Source organism: Coturnix japonica, chromosome Z (assembly GCF_001577835.2).
Source record: "Coturnix japonica isolate 7356 chromosome Z, Coturnix japonica 2.1, whole genome shotgun sequence".
Lineage (NCBI taxonomy): Eukaryota > Metazoa > Chordata > Aves > Galliformes > Phasianidae > Coturnix > Coturnix japonica.
Window position 1 is genome coordinate 36,647,925 of NC_029547.1, and position 17,345 is coordinate 36,665,269.

The 17,345-nt window shown below is 39.4% G+C and overlaps 1 protein-coding gene across 3 annotated transcripts in view; it reads left to right on the forward strand.

Annotated features, from left to right (window-relative positions):
- Window positions 1-11,130, forward strand: part of NTRK2 (neurotrophic receptor tyrosine kinase 2) — a 205,584-nt gene extending 194,454 nt beyond the window's left edge. For all 3 annotated transcript variants that reach the window (XM_015849246.2, XM_015849247.2, XM_015849248.2), the window contains 2 exons: window positions 4,614-4,772; window positions 5,606-11,130. In XM_015849246.2, coding sequence (XP_015704732.1) covers window positions 4,614-4,772; window positions 5,606-5,791 — 345 coding nt within the window. In that variant the 3' untranslated portion in view covers window positions 5,792-11,130. The remainder of the gene's footprint in view (window positions 1-4,613; window positions 4,773-5,605) is intronic.
- Window positions 11,131-17,345: the final 6,215 nt, after the last annotated feature.

Sequence of the window (17,345 nt, forward strand, 5' to 3'; positions counted from 1 at the left end):
TGAAAATAACAATTAATTATTGATTTTTCTCTTGTGCTGTGAGAAATATTTTCCTAGATTTTATTAGGAGGAAAGAGCGGAGACTCACAAGAGAGGAGAGGAATTCCGTTTCAACAGCAAGACATGCTAATCTTCGCAGAGAACATATCATTGCATTTATATCACCCTGGTATGGGGAAACAATCCAGAAGATCAAAATACGAATTGTGAAAATTACTCTAAATGCTGTGTAACCCCAGGTTTCCAGGATGCTTTATTAAGAGCAAGTAAATGAGGCAGTGTGGTTCCAGTTTAACAAATTAAGTTCAAGCTGTATTAAAGACGCTAGGTATGTACTTGTCACATGTAGCTATTTTAAGCAAATGCTCAGCAGTGTTTCTGCTTTCAAGACTACCACCCTGATGTGCAAAAGCCTTGCCCTCCACTTGTAACCAGAGGGACACTGCAGAGATGCATGCAGCAGTCAGGCTAAACAATGTATAGGGCAGGATCATGGCTGAAACCCAGCTTTATAAGACTGAGCAAGTGAACAGATTACTGTTTTTACTCTTGGTAGAAGTAGAAGCACTGGTCTTCAGAGACTGTACATACAAGCCACCATCACACACTACTGCAGTGTCACTCTGAGGGAATTGTGGGAATCTGTAGATGGTAAATGTAAATAAGGAAGTCTGGTTTCCAAATCTACACAATTGATTGCTGTGTTTTTTACTTCATAAATTCAGTATAACCAACTACTTGAAGTTGGAGAAAAAAAAAAAAAAAAGTGGAGGGGGAAATTATTGTATTCTATTGGGCTTGCAAAAGCCAGAGGTTGGTGTATCTCCCCTATGAGGAGAGACTTAGGGAACTGGGTCTGTTTAGCCTTGAAAAAAGAAGTCTGAGAGGGGACTTGATCCAGGTTTATAAATACCTGAGATGTGGGAGCCATAGTGGTGAGGCTGGTCTCTTTTCAGTAGTGTGTGGGGATAGAACTAGGGGTAATGGGATGAAAGTACAGTATAGGAAGTTCCGCACGAGTGTGCAGACTAATTTCTTTACAGTGAGGGTGACAGAGCACTGGAACAGGCTGCCCAGGGAGGTGGTGGAGTCTCCTTCTCTGGAGATATTCAAGACCTGCCTGGATGCCTACCTGTGCGACGTGGTATAGGGAGCCTGCTTTGGCAGGGGGGTTGAAACTCAATGATCTCTAGAGGTCTCTTCCAACCCCTACAATTCTGTGATTCTGTGATTATAGTGTGCACATCAGAAATGAATACTTGCATTTTTTATTAAAATAGATTCAGAGAACATCCCTTTTAAGAACTCAGAACCTTTAAGGTTTAGTCAGTATACTCATGCTTACTTTCATTGATCCATCTTGGGAAACACCCCATAACTGTGCTGAGAATTTGGTAACAAGAGTGAAAAGGCACTCTGCCTCTCTTCACTGCTATTAATGACCCAGCTGTGGGTGCTTGGACTCAGCAGGTATCAAAAGCAGCTCACAACTTACTGGCAAATTGTTTCAGGCAGCCTGAGAACTGTGATGTCAAGCCCTGGGCTACAGTTAAAGGAGGTTCTGAAGCACATGCTTCATTTTGAGCATATACCTAACACAACCAAGCAATAGTTGGCTCGGTAGCCTCTGATCACTAAAGAAGAAATGTGCATTTATAAACAGTGTCTTTGATCAGACCCTGATCACTGTTTTTTATGTGGCATGAGCTGAAATCTTAATTACAGTTGAAGATATTTTTGGACCAGAGGTAGGAGGTGCTCAGACTGCCACAGGTGTTGCTCAGTGTTGCACAGGTTTGCTCTCTTTGTTGCAGTGAAATCTGGCAAACAAATAAAATAAAATAAAATAAAATAAAATAAAATAAAATAAAATAAAATAAAATAAAATAAAATAAAATAAAATAAAATAAAATAAAATAAAATAAAGAAAAAGAGGACCTCATATAATATTAGTGTTGGTTCTTTTGCAAAGGAGTTAAATATTATTGTCACAAAGACTCCGAGGCTTGGGGGGGTAGCCTTATGTGGTAGATATTGGCCAGGATAGAGTTGGAGACATCTCAGAACTTCTTATTCCTAAGATGGTGTTCTTCTCAGTTAAGTCTTCTGCTTCCAAAAACAGAAATGGACACAGTTCCAGGTGAAGCTATGTGGGAAGACACCAAAGAGTGTTATGGTTTGTGCTTATCTGCAAATTGAATTCCTGGTGAGGACCAGTAATGATGAGCCAGTCTGCCAGTCTTGCTCGGACTACCAAGAGAGACGCCTAGGTCTATTATGTTACAGATTAGCTTATTGCAAAACTATCATTTGGTGGTCATTTGTCACCATCATTATAGAGATAGTCATGTTACTGAATGACACTGGAAACTAGGCTCAGAGCTGTACCAGAAGTACATTTTTATTCAGTAGCAAGGAATGATGGGAAAGTTTTGGAGAGTGGTATTTTTAATTGCTCTTTAAAAAATCTCTTAATGAAGGATGTGACAAATAAGAAAAAATAGAGAGACTTGGTTTATTGTTTATAGCTTTCATTAATTTTTAAGGAATGAGTCAAAGAAATTGCTGAAAACAACCAATTGCAGAGGCTATGTGATGACCAGATCTAAGAGCCATTTTAATATTTAATGAGACCAAAAGCCTCTCATCACTAATCATCTTTTAATGGCACTTGCCCTTTGGCCGGGTGTATGTGACTGCATGTTTCAAAGGGACTAACTTTTCTAACTTGCTAATGAAATGTCTCTCAAGACAGTAGTAAAAGTGGTGATTTGGAGCTGCTTGGTTACCATGTCAGTTTAGTTTATGATAAGGTGGAAAACTGAAGCTATCTTCATGCATCAGTTTGAACTCTCCACATCTTTGAATGACTTGGTCAAATATTATTAAAAATACTGATGGCCAGTGTCTTACAGGAGTTCTGCCAGTCAAAGGGATAAACGATATCACAAAGACTAATCAGTCTGATTGAAAAAAACTTTTGAAAGCATATATCTGTTCTCTGTAAATAGAAGTTACACTGGAATCTTCAGGTGTAGGATCTGTTTTGAATAGCTCTAGAATCTGCATACAGCAGTTTGTGCTGAGTCAGAAGATCCACAACATAATCAGAGATTAAACTTGGGAACCTGCCTTTTGTTTGACATCTGAGAAAAAAATACTCCTCCTCATGTAGCTTCACAGATAGAGGGAAAAGTGCTTAATGATACACTAGGCGTGAAGGTCTGTGAAAGTTCTGGTATGACTTTCTGTTTTTACAGCTTCAGTGGCAAGTGTGGACTTGCAGCAATGTATGCAACAGAGCTGAGTTCTAGAAGCCATAGCTGTGTTTTTGGTATACTGCACTAACACTGAATCACTGGCAACTAGCTGGAAATGGATGTTCTGAGTGATTTAGAAGTAGTATGAAACCTGACTGAACTTCTGTTGGGTCTTCTTTCCTTTTGCTGTTTTAACATAAGGAGAGCGTTATTTATCACAACATTAAAAAAATCTCACAAGGAGAAAGGATGTATTGAATTGACACAACCTTAAAAGTGCAAATATGGTTTCATAAGTAAATGTTTTCGCACAGGAAAAGGACAATTAATCAAAATTTAGATGTCCTTCAAAAAATTTTCCTCTTTTCTTACTTCCTTATAAATATTCACAACTGCCTTGGTGTAAAACTTTATCAAAATGTTTATATATCTACATCACAGTGGCAGAAGCCATTGTGCTATTTTAAAAGTACCTGAGTAGATTTCTATAATGACGTGGTCCTGTCAGAATGGGAAGTATTTGGAACAACAGATTCTTTATAAACTGGAAATAAGGACTGTTTTTGTTGATTTAAATTATGGTTAGGTGATGAGATTTTATAGAAGCAGTTTTTGAAACAAAGAAGTGTTTTAAATGATCTTCAGAAAGGCAATAATTCAGTAAAATTTCCTGGAGAATTCAAGATAAGTTGATTTGGAACAGGGTTCCATGTCTTACAAGATGTTAATTATAAAAGAATATGACCAAAGGACTATTAATTTTATAAAGCTATGTGGTACTGGGTAGTTAATGGGGAAAAAGTAATAAGATACACTGATCAGCGTTCAAAATTACCAACGGGCAATTTTTTTTTTCAATCCAAATTAAGAGATTAAACCGTGTGGATTTTGATCGTATTACATAATGCAGTCAGTTCAGTGTGGATTTCACTTGATATCACTGATTTTGTAGGAGAATCATCAGAGCAGATTTCATTGTATGAATTACTTATGGTTTCCTGAGTCTTAAAATGGAGAGTAAATCTCACCTAATTTAAAGTGGATAAGTGAGCTAAATTAATTAATTTATAGTTCCTTAGTCAGGAACTTACAAATAAATGTTTGTACTTTGAGATGAGTTTGTACTTCAAAAACAGTAACTTTGGAGATTCTGCTGAAAAACCTACCACAGTTGTGACTGTCATTTGAGGAGAGGAGTCTGGAACACAACTCCCCAGTTCTTAAAATCTCCTTGAAGCAAATGGCAAAGGACAGGAAAAGTAGAAACCATGTATGTGGCCATTTTAATATCTTAATAGTCTTCTTGATTGGATCTGCAGGAATTACTTCTGACTTTTCATTTGTTTTTCTCAGGTTGGGGGTCACACCATGCTCCCCATCCGCTGGATGCCTCCAGAAAGTATCATGTACAGGAAGTTCACCACTGAAAGTGATGTCTGGAGCTTGGGAGTTGTGTTATGGGAAATCTTTACCTATGGCAAACAGCCATGGTACCAGCTGTCAAACAATGAGGTTTGTGCATTACTTTTCCAAACTGCTTGTGGGGAGGCTTGCTTTTTAATCAATTATATGATTTTTACAGGGGAGGGACAAGAGTGAATTTATCTAGTAAAGGCAAAAAGTTTAATATCAATCATTTATTATCTTTCCATAAACATTGTTGTTTATTTTCTTCCTTTTCAGCCTTTACTTCCCAAGGTAGAACGAATTTGTTCAAGCAGAACTAGGTTGGAATGTAGTTTCCTCCTTTGTATATGATGGTTTAATTTTGAGAAGGACCATGAGGCAATGGAAAGGAGCTTAGTTTATTCCTGTACTGCATTTAGCTGATTTCAGCTAAATGTCACGCATGCGATCACAAAAGTGGTTGCTCAAAAGCATTATTAAATAGATTCAAGGAATCAGGAGCTCTCTTAATTAATGTACGGGGAATAAGAAGTAATGCCTTTCCAGAGATTAGCCACAGCAACATTCAAAAGGTATAAGGAAAGGCAAAGGGGTTTATGCTTTATGTGAGCAAAGTGAAAACGTATCCTCCTTCTGAGACTAAATGCGGTAGAGAAATGGGCAGGAAGAGAAGGAATGGGACAGCTTCCTGACCATCATTTTCTTAGGGAAAAAGGAGGGGACGTGCATGAAGTTAGTGAAGTTATTGGTCTTTGGTGTCATACATGTACAGTGATTTTCAGGATCATATCCTACTCCCTATGCATCCAACTAGAAATACAGTCCTTTGCAGACTGCCACCAGTGAGGTTTATGTGGTCATCAGCAGCTAATTCTTCTGCAGATGAGACCTAGCAGTTGTCACAGCCATGCTGATTCTTTCCTTCTAATTTCTTGTAGGTGATTGAGTGCATCACTCAGGGCCGAGTCCTTCAGCGACCTCGCACATGCCCCAAGGAAGTGTATGACTTGATGCTGGGATGCTGGCAACGGGAACCTCACATGAGGCTCAACATCAAAGAAATCCATTCCCTCCTTCAGAACCTGGCCAAGGCATCTCCAGTCTACCTGGATATTTTAGGCTAAATTCTCATAGCATTACTTCTATGGGCTGTGTGAATGAATGTGTTCAACTGCCGCTGAACTCCATTAAAATGTGTTCTTAACTTTGACAGTATTAATGACAAAGTTGTGGAGAAGCGTTTAAAGGGCAAGCAATGTACACTTCTCCATCTGTAGACACAGTATTGACTTTTTAGACATTACTGAGACATATCTCTTCTCTCTCCCTCTTTCAGTTTCTATCATCTTTTTCTTCTCTCCTGTCTTTATAATCAATTCGGCTTCTGCATTATTGTAACTCTGCATAGACAAAGGCCTTAAAAACCTGATCTGTTATATCAGCAGACTCTCCAGTTTGCCCATCACAACTAACAATGCCTTGTTGTATTCATGCCTTTGATGTGGATGAAAAAAAAAGGGAAAATACATTTGACTCGAATTTTGTGATGTCTGCTGTAAAGATACTGAGATTTAATGGATTCACCTCAATTTTTTTGCTTCGGCATTTGAGTGGAAAAAGAAGACTGGTATTCTCTACATGAAGAGTACTCCTTGCAGAGAAAAAAAGCCAGATGGAAACAAGACAGTGTTGTGTGATCCACTATCTGGAGGAACTGTGGGATCAGATGGCATCAAACTCCACTAAAAACACTGAAATCATTTGATGGAAGGCAAAAGGAGGTTTAGCACTTTCCCTGGAGAGTCTTTCTGAGGAGTAAGGGGATTCTAGGAGGTACTTTGCCAGTACCTTTCGTTGCCAGATACAAGTTTATGTTAAAAGGGAAAAAGATGCTGCCAGCACTGCACGCAATTATGTTGCAACGTGATAAGTAAACACATTCCCTTACTTCTTCTTCTGCTAGGATATTGTCACGCCACTGGTACAAAAATGTTCTCCAGCAAGTCTTTTTTAATGGCTGAAGCTAGGCTTATTAATGTACAGTACTAATTTCAGGATCACACAACGAAACTAAGGATTTTGATAAGACAGGACAAGCTATGGATGCTGGGGCAGATGCATCTTACACTCTGCTTGTTCGGCAGCATATTCCTTCCTCAATCCTTTTTATTTCAAACCGTGCAAGCAAAACTGTGCATGGTCTCTGTTGATTAATGCCCTTTGTGCAGAAGCTGTCACTCATCTTGTAAAACACCTTAGTAGGCATAGCAAACTCATAATGGTATAACTTATATTTCATTGAAAGGGGATAATCAAAGACATTAGCTATGTTAAAATGCCTTTACAATGTTACAGATACAATAGACTGATACTACATGAATAATCTAAAGCATGGACATCACTGGTTATATTTGAGCCATGGAAGGGGATAAAGTGAGATACCTGGGGAAAACAAATTACTCTGAGGTTATGGCTCACTTCTCAGAGTGTAAAGACCTTGAGCTCAGCACCATGTTTGTACTGGTATTAGTGCTGTCATTACCAACATCCAGTCTTTCTTAAATAATTTCTTTTATGTTGGATGGGCACTGTGTGTGTACTTTTGCATGGCCACTGTGTTGACGACAAGTGCATGGGCATATCTGTTATTTTTCAAACTGGAAGTTGAAGATTTCAAATTTAGAGTTAGGGTTATTTTTAATATGAATTCTTACAACAGACAACCTACCTTATCTATTCCTTAGTACTTTTGCCTCCCTCTGTGAGGGGGCATAACTGGAAAAAAAAAGAAAAAAAAAAGAAAAAACCAACAAAAAAAAAAAACCCACAAAAAAAGAACAACAACAACAAAAAACAAAACCCCACAACTTTGTTTTTCTCTTTTTTGTTATTTCTGATTGATATGAGCCAGATCAAAATAGTCCTTCATTTTTGTGTTGGGGATATTTTATTTAATAAATTAAGCATTTTATTTTTGTAAATGTTCTCATAATACATTTAATATATTATTTGCATGCACATATTATTTATTGAGGTACTTCAGTTTTCTTTCTTCTGAAGCTTTTAGAGTCAGCATATAAAGATTTCAAATGTTTTCAGAATAAAACAGTTCACTGAACAACGATGGCGTTTTACCCTTCTCAGTGTCATTGAAAGGGCAGCATTACAAATAAACATGACAGTGTATCTACAAAGCCATACTCAGTATTTCTTTAAGAAACAAGATGTTATTTCATAATTGCTACTGAACTGGAAACACACAAAAAGCCAGAGGAAGATTCCTATAGAGTGGGCCTTAAGATTTTATCTAGACTGTCCTGGAAGTTCATATAGAAAGCTAGATAAGGACTGACCATCCACTGAAACCCATTCATTTGAGAATTTGAGTTTCATCTTTTAAAGGAATTTGAGTCTGATTTTCTAAATAAGAGTGGTGGAAAAGAAATTGTCCACTGATGCTGTGCAGTGGGAGAAGGCTGCAGGTGACAGAGGGAGAGATGCTGAGTTTCTGCTTTCTGTATTCTGTCTTAGGTCTTATGAGCTTAAGGAAAAGGCATCTGGGGTGCTTCTACTGAAAAGCAGGCTCCAGCCTGAAAGCAAATAGGTGGGTTTTGCAAGCACAGAAAGAATGAATACCAAAAAAATCAACACCTATAAAACAAAACAAAACAAAACAAAACAAAACAAAACAAAAAAACCCAAACCCACAAAACCTTGAAATTATAATTAGTGGCATCTTCTTTTTTATTTACTATTGAGACTACTGTAGTCATTTCACAAAATGAATAATATTACAATGCACTGTGCAATAACATAGCAGTATGTTGAACCTCTAAGGGACCAAATGTTCTACAGAGCCACCAGTATGGTAACCTTGAACAATATCATTAATGTTCTTGATAGCGCATAAAATGTGTAATCAGAGTAGACAAGATATAAACTGAAGCTATACATATCTTGCATTTGTTCACTAAAAGGTGGATAAGTGTAGCAGAATGAGCAGAGAAAAGGAAGAAATGTTCTCAAATCCCAGTAAAGGGTGAGTATATGTGCATATTCATCATGCTTGCACTGTCCGCTAAATTGTGTACACTGAGTAAGTATGAAAATCAGGCTCATTTAAAAGTCTTTCTGGACTGTGCTATGAACTGATCATATATATAATATATGTGTGCTTGCATATGGCATATATATATACACACATAGCATATACATGTATGCCTATGTCTGTTGTACTTTATTTATATGTGCAGACATGCATGCACATTATGTATGGATTGTGTGTATATGTATAAATTTACATACACCTACGTTATAACAAATGATAATTAGAGTGCTATTAATAAATTGATTAAGTCTGCTGAGTAACCAAAATCATATTTTCTTTTGATGTTTCTTTTTCTATGTTTGTAAGATTCAGCTTTTTCACTGGTGTGCAGCAGAGGCAATGTTAGAATGCCAGAGATATAACAAGCACTTTCCTCCCCTATATGGTTGCATAAAAACACTTCTTCCATTCCCATCTCACTTGTTGATTCATCACAAAGAAATGAACAGATAAACTTCCAAGCTCCAAAAGTAGAGCTTCTGACTGGCTGTCATTTCTGGGTTTGTGCTATTGTTATTTTATTGTCCTAGAATAACAGTGCAGCTCCATTAGCATTTTATACTCATCTGCAGTAGTGAAATAATTCCAAGAATGAGCTGGACTATTCAGACTGCAATACTACTTGTAGGACACTGAGAAAGCTGATTCAGCACTAACAATTGTAGCAGCTGTCACACTATCCTTCACTCTCAGTTGATCTACAGAACCCAGAACTGGTGGTGGTGAACAGGTATTTGTAAAGCAACAGCACCCCATGATGCATGATGGAATGTACCCTTGTTAAAATTTCTTTATTCGTTTTGATTTGTAAACCAGCATATGTTTATATTGTCTATAGTTTAAAAAGTAAATGCCTATATTTTCCTTTCTTTCTTTTACTCTTTTCCTTTTTTTCTCTATCTTTCTTGCTCACTTTTTCTTTCATTTCCTTTTTCTTCTCTTTCCTCCTTCTTTCCTTCTATTTCTTTCATCTGTTTCTCTTTTAGCTCTCTTTCATTCTCCTTCCCTCTTGCCTTCCTCCTCTCTACTCTTCTCCACCTTTCCCAGATAATGTATTTGCTGTGGTTGATGTAGACTTTATAGAACACTTTAAAAAGAAATAAAACAACAACCCAGTCAAATGATCAGATCACTGGTTGACTAAGATATAGTGCACATGTGTTAGACTTTGTCTGAGTTGTTGCAGCCTGTAAGGGAATTTCAAATACTGCTATAAAATGTGAGGGAGGGAGCCAGGGAAGGGATGGTGAATAGATCAGGGTTTCTAATCAAAGATGAAGGTTTTGATAGCACAGGAAGTTGTATTTTCTTGTCAGGGCTGGGATGAGCCACTGCTGTTGTGAATCAAGAGGTCCTTTAAGAGCCTTAGTTAAAAAGACCTTTATTTGGGCTGGGGTGGGGAGTGGGGGAGGAATGCTATGTTCATCATAAATATGAAGTGCAAAAAAAAAAAAAAAAAAAAAAAAAAAGTCTACATGTTGCAGGGAAAACACTGTGAATTTCACAATAGCAACCAAGTGACTATTTTGCCATCTTTTAAACATGTCTCAGGAGAAGAAATGGGAAACGATGGGTGTATTATTTTACCGTCTATGCATTCTAGACCAGGTCTGTGGGGAATTTTTTGTTTGCTTGTAGAAAGTTCCAAGTGATGACTGGCTGGTATTTTATAAACACTGAGTACTTTGTGCAAGGATAATAGAAGTTGCCAGTAGTAAGGCCATTTGATTGGAGTATGTAATAAAATCAAATTTTTCTAGAGGCCTATATATTGCAGCTTATGTCTATCTTTCTGTAACAAAGAATAGCAGCTAAGAATGTTTTATATAAAAGCAACTTAATTCAACACTGATGATTAATTGAATAAAGAATCAGTTATTTGCCCCATTATTATATATTTGCCCCAGCCCTGTTCTCCACCTATACTTTATGTATATATATATTTCTAGATATCTCTCTCTTTGTCACTTGAGATAAAGAGGAAGATACCTACATATAAATATAAATTTCTATATTGTCACCAAACTGTGACCTGGTATGTGGAACTATTTTTCTTCTTTCTTTTTTCCTTTTCTTTCTTTATAATGTGATGTGTCTGTGCAAATATTTAGTGGTTCTTGTTTTGCAGTTTGTTATAACCAGTCATTGCTTTAAAACTTTCATTGCATCTTGGCTGATTTCGAAGTGATGCCTAGGTATCAGTGTTAAAAGTTTTGTTTGTGAATCATGTGACCAGTTTCTCTCCACATGACATGGAAAGTCTCTTGTATTCCAGTGTATTTAATAAAAATTATGTCTTACAATAAACAATGTCATCCAAAAGAAAGATAAAATGATTACTTTAAAGACCTACAATTTTCATGAAGTGTTGCGTGTTTTCTTTGTTGGAATGCCTTCATTTATCTCCTTTCTTTTCAAAAAGGATGAAATTAAGGAAGAGTTTGGTGTCATTAGAAGCATGATAGATTTGCATTCTAACACCCTGAATGAAAAACAGGGCACTGAATTCTTAACTGATGAAAGAGGCGACCCCTATTAAAAGGAAAAAAAGAAATATTAAATCTTAATGTAATGGTAGAGTCTTTTTGTTTCATTTTGTTTTGCTTCTTGTTTTTGTTGTTGTTATTGTTTTCCACACCAAAGACCATAGTTTAACTCATTTATCTGGGGAGCTGGCTTTGCAAATATCTGTTTATATTTTACCAGAAAAAGGCCTTCAAGAAATTTGTCTATGCTGTCTGCATGTATTTACAGCTTTTTGCAAAATGTATCTCTCAAACTGAAGTTCCATTAAAAATGCAGAAGAGGAAGGTTTGTTCTTTTTAACATGTCAGCCTAAACAGAGCATTAGACCCAAGTCCTTAAAAAAATATTAGTAATCTAGAATACAGAGTGCTTAGCATCCAGACAAAAGTTCATTAAGATGGTTGAAGAGCTCCCCATCAGCTATAGATGTAAACCAATCTCCTCAAGGTTAGAGTAAAGCAATGTGTGAGCCACTTCCTTATGTGTCTGCTTCCCTCTGCCAGGATGCCTCTTTGAGATGAGGTTAGCAAGTGATAAGCACTCAAAAGGTCAAAACAAAATAACCCACAGAGAAGAAGCCTCAGTGCATAGTCTGTCTAAGGCTATGAAATAACCCCACTTCAAACTGAAAAGCTTTGTTTGCAGTTTGTGTTCAGTCAGAGGCTTATATGTGTTCTGTCTGCTTTCTCAGCAAAATGTAGTTGTCTTCCAGACTCAGTGGGCTGTGCTGCCATATTGAAATGAAACACCTCTGGTTGCAAAGAACTGTTTTTGGCAGCAACAAGAGCTGCAGAAAGTCTCAAGGCTGGCCCATGTAAGCATCACCTTGCAGCTCCAGCTTGGCTGCCTAAGGACAACCAACCCTCCCCTTTCTTTAGGACTTTTAAGGCCAGAGTTGTGTATCAGTGGCAGAACCAGACTCTGCCAATCCTTGGTGGCCATGGTAACCTTTAGCTATCCAATCCTCCCCAGACAGAATGCTGAGCACATAGGAGAAGATGACACTTCCTTGCCTCTTTTTGGTGCAGAAGAGTTGTGTGTGAGTTTCTGCCTCTTTGACCTGCATGAGAACACCATGACACCAGAGACTCAGCTTAAAAATAGTGACAGATCACTGCAGTTGTAAGGAGAAATACATTAATTCAGGCTCACAAGGACTGGCAGAAGACCCTTTAATGAGGATGACAAAAGCTTGCTGATGATCCAAAATGTTTCAGAGAGGCCAGGTAGGTTTTTTAAGGTCACGATGTGTAGGGTTGCTGACACAGCATGCACCAGCAGATGAGCACCCTTCTCAGCTGGCTGTAGAGTCCAGGAACCATCAGCACTTCTGGTGCCTCCTACATAAAGAGAGCTGTGAAGTAACAGTCCAGGAGGGGCTATTCAACACAAGTCCTGCTCCTGCCAAAGCTCAACAAAATCCCCAAACTGATTCTGTGTCTAAGACTTTGTGCTAAATTATTCTGTAACTGGAAAATCTATCATTTTTATCAGTGTATTATTTTAGAGTGTTTCTCAGTGTCTATTGATTATTCCCACTAGTATTTTTAATGGCTATAGTAATTTATTCTGAAATCAGTGAGAAAGTTGATGTTACAAAGAAGGATGATGGCACTAAAAAGACAAAAAAAGAAAAAAAAAAGAAAAAAAACCCAACAACAAACAAACAAAAAAACCCCACTAAAATGAAAAAAAAATCAAATATCATTAGGCTTGGATCAGGCAGACTCCACTAAACCAGCCCACAGCCTAACTTGTCAAAGAAACATATTAATGTTTGTGATAAACCTTCAGTTCTGGTAGGAAGGACTTCAGGCAAGACAGAAAAATAAGGATGCTGAGAACGGAAGGGTTCAACGCTTGTATTCTTCGTGGAAGAGATCTGTATTAAATAGCATGCAAGGAAAAGAGGATCTGAACGGGAAAAGATAAGAGAGTCAATGAGCAATCCCATATTTAAAATATGATGTAAATATGATATAAAATTAGAAATGTGTGGTTTTGCTGCCCCAGACACTGAGCTTGAAGACAAATAGAACAGACACAACCATTTGCACATATTTTAGTCAGTTCTCATGCAGAAGATGATGTTTCTAGTTGGAAATTGCTGGGAAACACAACCTGTGTAAAGTGGAGTTGCAACAGCAATGACAAAATGTTTTGGACCTTATTATTCACTAGTAGCAATTTACTACTTTTTTTGTGATAGCTGATCAAAGGAAAAGGCCTCCTCTACAGAGCACCTTTATGCTCTCCTGACTAGTGCTACCTGCCTTAGATCTGGGTAACATTTTTGTTCCTTCTCCTTCAGCACACATTACCTGGGCCTTCAAACTGGCCAGAGGTGGTCAGCTTCAGACTGGGAACAGTTCCTTTCCATTTGATCTTCATACCTATAACTGCTCATTAATTTTAGTGCACTGATACTGAGAAGGCAGTGCATGCTGTCAATACTCACAAGGCAGTGCAAACAATAGCTACCATCCGTGACCCAGAGAGGAAAAAAGTAATACAAAGGGTGGTGGTTAAACCAGCCCGCAAAGCTGGCAGAAGCTGAAATCACCACTGACAGATCATAAGCAGAGGTCAGTGATGTGGTATTTATGCAGGAGCAATGGAAGGTCTCTTCTCACTGTGCACATTTTCCCAAAGAAAACAAATGTTTCCCTGTCTTTGCAAAGCCTGCAGTACATAAGGAAAAGACCAGCACAGCATGGCTGTCCCTGTACAGGAGAACACAGATTGCCTTAGCCCTCTGGTTCAGATGGCCTTGGAGAGAGTCCTGGCAACAAAGAAGTCCCTGTCCTTACAGATCCACCAACTGTCAAATCCCACAAAGATTGATGGGCCTCCTGTCCATTTATGGCTCACTGGTGAAGTCCCAAGGGATGTTCATGTTATCATAGTATCATAGTCTTGTGCGGGTTGGAAGGGACCTTAGAGATCATCGAGTCCAACCCCCAGGATTCGAGCCCCCCTGTGTAGCAGAGTGGCATTTCTACCACTTGCGCCACAGGGGATTCAAACCTGGGCCTCCAGTGTTGCAATGTGGCATTCCTACCACTGCGCCACCGGGGCACACAATGTTCATTAAGTTGCCTCTCTAACATAGGCAGGGTGAGAGAGGCCTTGGTGAGCCTGTGGTTAATGGCCCTCCTCAAAACTCTCCTATTATCTCTGGGGCATCTGTCTATCACAGACATCCCAGATGTAAGTACCCCTCACATACCCCTCTACATGTCAGTTGGCCATGAGAACAAGCAGCTAGCAAGAAGAGTGGCACTGATCTGCCTGTCATGGAACAGGTGGGTGCTCCTGGCTATGGGACATCTCGAGAGCAAGCACTTATTTCTGAGTGGACCTGCGCGCCAGGGGATGCTGCTCTTTGCCTGGGCAGGCCTGTGTTGTTTGCTCTCAAGAGATGACTGGAAGCTAGGCTCGGATCTTGGTAATTTTTTTGGGTGCCTTGCACAGTTGTTCACTTTGCCCCCAGCCTGGGGACAGTGGAGGACTGGTTGGGTCCAGAAAGGGGAATGTCTGCCTGGGCCCTGCAAGTCCTCTCTCTTGGGCACTCTTAGGCACTCCCTGCCACAGCAGTCTCTGATGACAAGTCTTGGTCCCTTCAAAGATCTTGGCCTGCTGTGCCAAGATACCTGTTCTCTTGTACCACAGGACCATCACCATCTCCACCCAGGCAGTCCCCCAGCATGTGTCAGGGTGGTGCAGGAGGTGGTGAGAGTCAGCGCTGTGCTGTCTCCTGTGGGAGGCAGTGGGGCAGTCCTTAGTCCCTAAGCACATTTTGTGATCATGGTAGCTGATTGCTTTTTGTGAAACTGGCTTTTTATTCATCAAGATTTTTTATTTTTTTTACCAGTTAATCTATTAAGTTAATCTATTAAGTTAATCTATTAAGAGCACTGCTGATATCCCCAGTGCCTATAATTAACATTTCAAGAAAAATCACGACCAGGAAAAGCAAGGCTTCTGGAAACAAAAGAAGAGAAACATGTGGAACTCATATTCCTGCTCCCCTCTCCCCATCATCCCTGAGCATAGAGGATTCAGTGCTGAGTATGTTTGTCTTCCACCTCTTCCAAGCTGTTACACAAGAAGTAAAGTCTCTGCAAACGATCCACTGCAAACCAAGCCCACTTCTATCCATTCATGATTTTTTTTTTACAGCTTCATGATTTGGGGAATTATGCTAACAAATGTCATTAGCACCATACCCACCCAAAATCCAAAGGAGCTTGGGTGAGAGAAAGCAGACAGGAAGTAAACATGCTGCCTCTGATACCAGAGAGGCTACTAAATAAATACATGCTTTGTGTGGTAACAAATACCATGCAAATAACAAATAACACCTACTGGATTTATTTATTTATTTATTTGTTGCCAGTAGGGGTTAATCACTCAGTCAAGAGCATGGTGCTCCACAAGCTGTTCCAGCACTTGTTGGATTGCCCTGTGTTATGTAGCATCCTCAGTTTCAGTGCTAGGCAACTGCATAAAAATCAGGGAGGTGTGCAGTACCAATTATGGTTCACATTGTCTTCCCAAGGTGTGCAAAATCCTACAGCCATTCCATAACAGAAAACATGTTGCTTAGTAGTTGTTTTCAAACAAGATTTTCTAGTCTGCTTGTGAATGTGACTCAGCAGTGGGTTCAAAGACGGGTTCAAGCCAGAATGGTATGAGAGGCAAACTTGGCTACCACTTTGTTCTGGACAATGTCAAAAGCCCAAAATATAACCAACAGGCATAACTGTCCTTGGTTTCAAATCTGCAGTGCTTACTGGGTCAAAACTGAATCCACACACATAACCCCTGCCTGTGACAGTGGAGGACTGACACCTGAGAGGGTCTTATGCAATGTGGGGGACTGGGACATTTCTGGGAATCTGTGCAGGCCTTGCCCTGCTGTATCGCCTCCGATGATAAAATCCTGGAATGGGTGGGTAGCAAGTGTCAGGAAAATGTTGGGGTAGGGTACCCTCTCACCAGTCTCAGAAAGTAAACCAGGGTTGGTCCAAAAAAGCTAAAAATAGCACCTCAAAATGGAGGCAAATCCATTACACATGAAGTGAGAACAGCAGTGAAAGGAAGCAAAGCACAAGTGGTGTTTCTTTCATCCACCTGGCTGTTTTGTTACCTGAAGCATTTCTGCTGGCATTGAATAGGTCCATCAGCCAAATGCAACCCTTCCATGCTGATATTTCCTCTTCAAAACGTGAATGTGATGCAGATATGCAGGCAGACAGCACCTTAAAAATGAACGCAGCACTGATTTGTGATATTTTACTTTACAAAGACAGTGCTAGTTGCTGCTGCTGTGCATCCACTCTGCTGGGATTCCCCAGTGAGCAGTAGGCTCGTACAGACATGGGCAAACAGCACGTTCTGTTGTGATGCTTTGGTGAGGCTGATGCTGGCAGCCTTCGTTGTGCTGGCAGCCCGAAGTTCAGTTTCTGCATATTCCACTTCTTTGACATAGTCTTTGTCAGGGGAGACTAGTTACCATGGAAGTGCCTCCAAAATAGAACAAATCCAACACACATCAATACCTGTACAATAAATGGAATAAAGTACTATTTGAAATAAGTTATTCTGCATTCACGGGGTAGTAATTTGTGCAGAGGACTGAGACTAACTCTTTTGCATTTAATTATGGGAAAGCAATTCTTCAAATTGGAAATGCTCTGTGCTTGGGAAGGAACAGAGCAGAATTGCTGAGTGATTAAAAAAGCAGAGATCCAACTGCTAAATGAAAGCCACTAACAACGTTCTTCTTCATTGACAGGCCAGTCCATCTACCCCAGCTTTACGGGGTGCTGTATTTTACCCATATTCTCAGAGAAGTGCAGATTTCCAAGGGGCTTAAACAAGGCTGTGTTTCATTCTGCAGAAGATCATGGTAGTATTGCGTGAAGGACTACTAAACTCTGCAGAAGAGGACAAAGATCTCACTGGGCCAGAACACATAACTCCAGGCCAGGACAAATTGCCATTGGCCAAGCAGGAGGAGCTTGGCCAGGTTTCCTTCC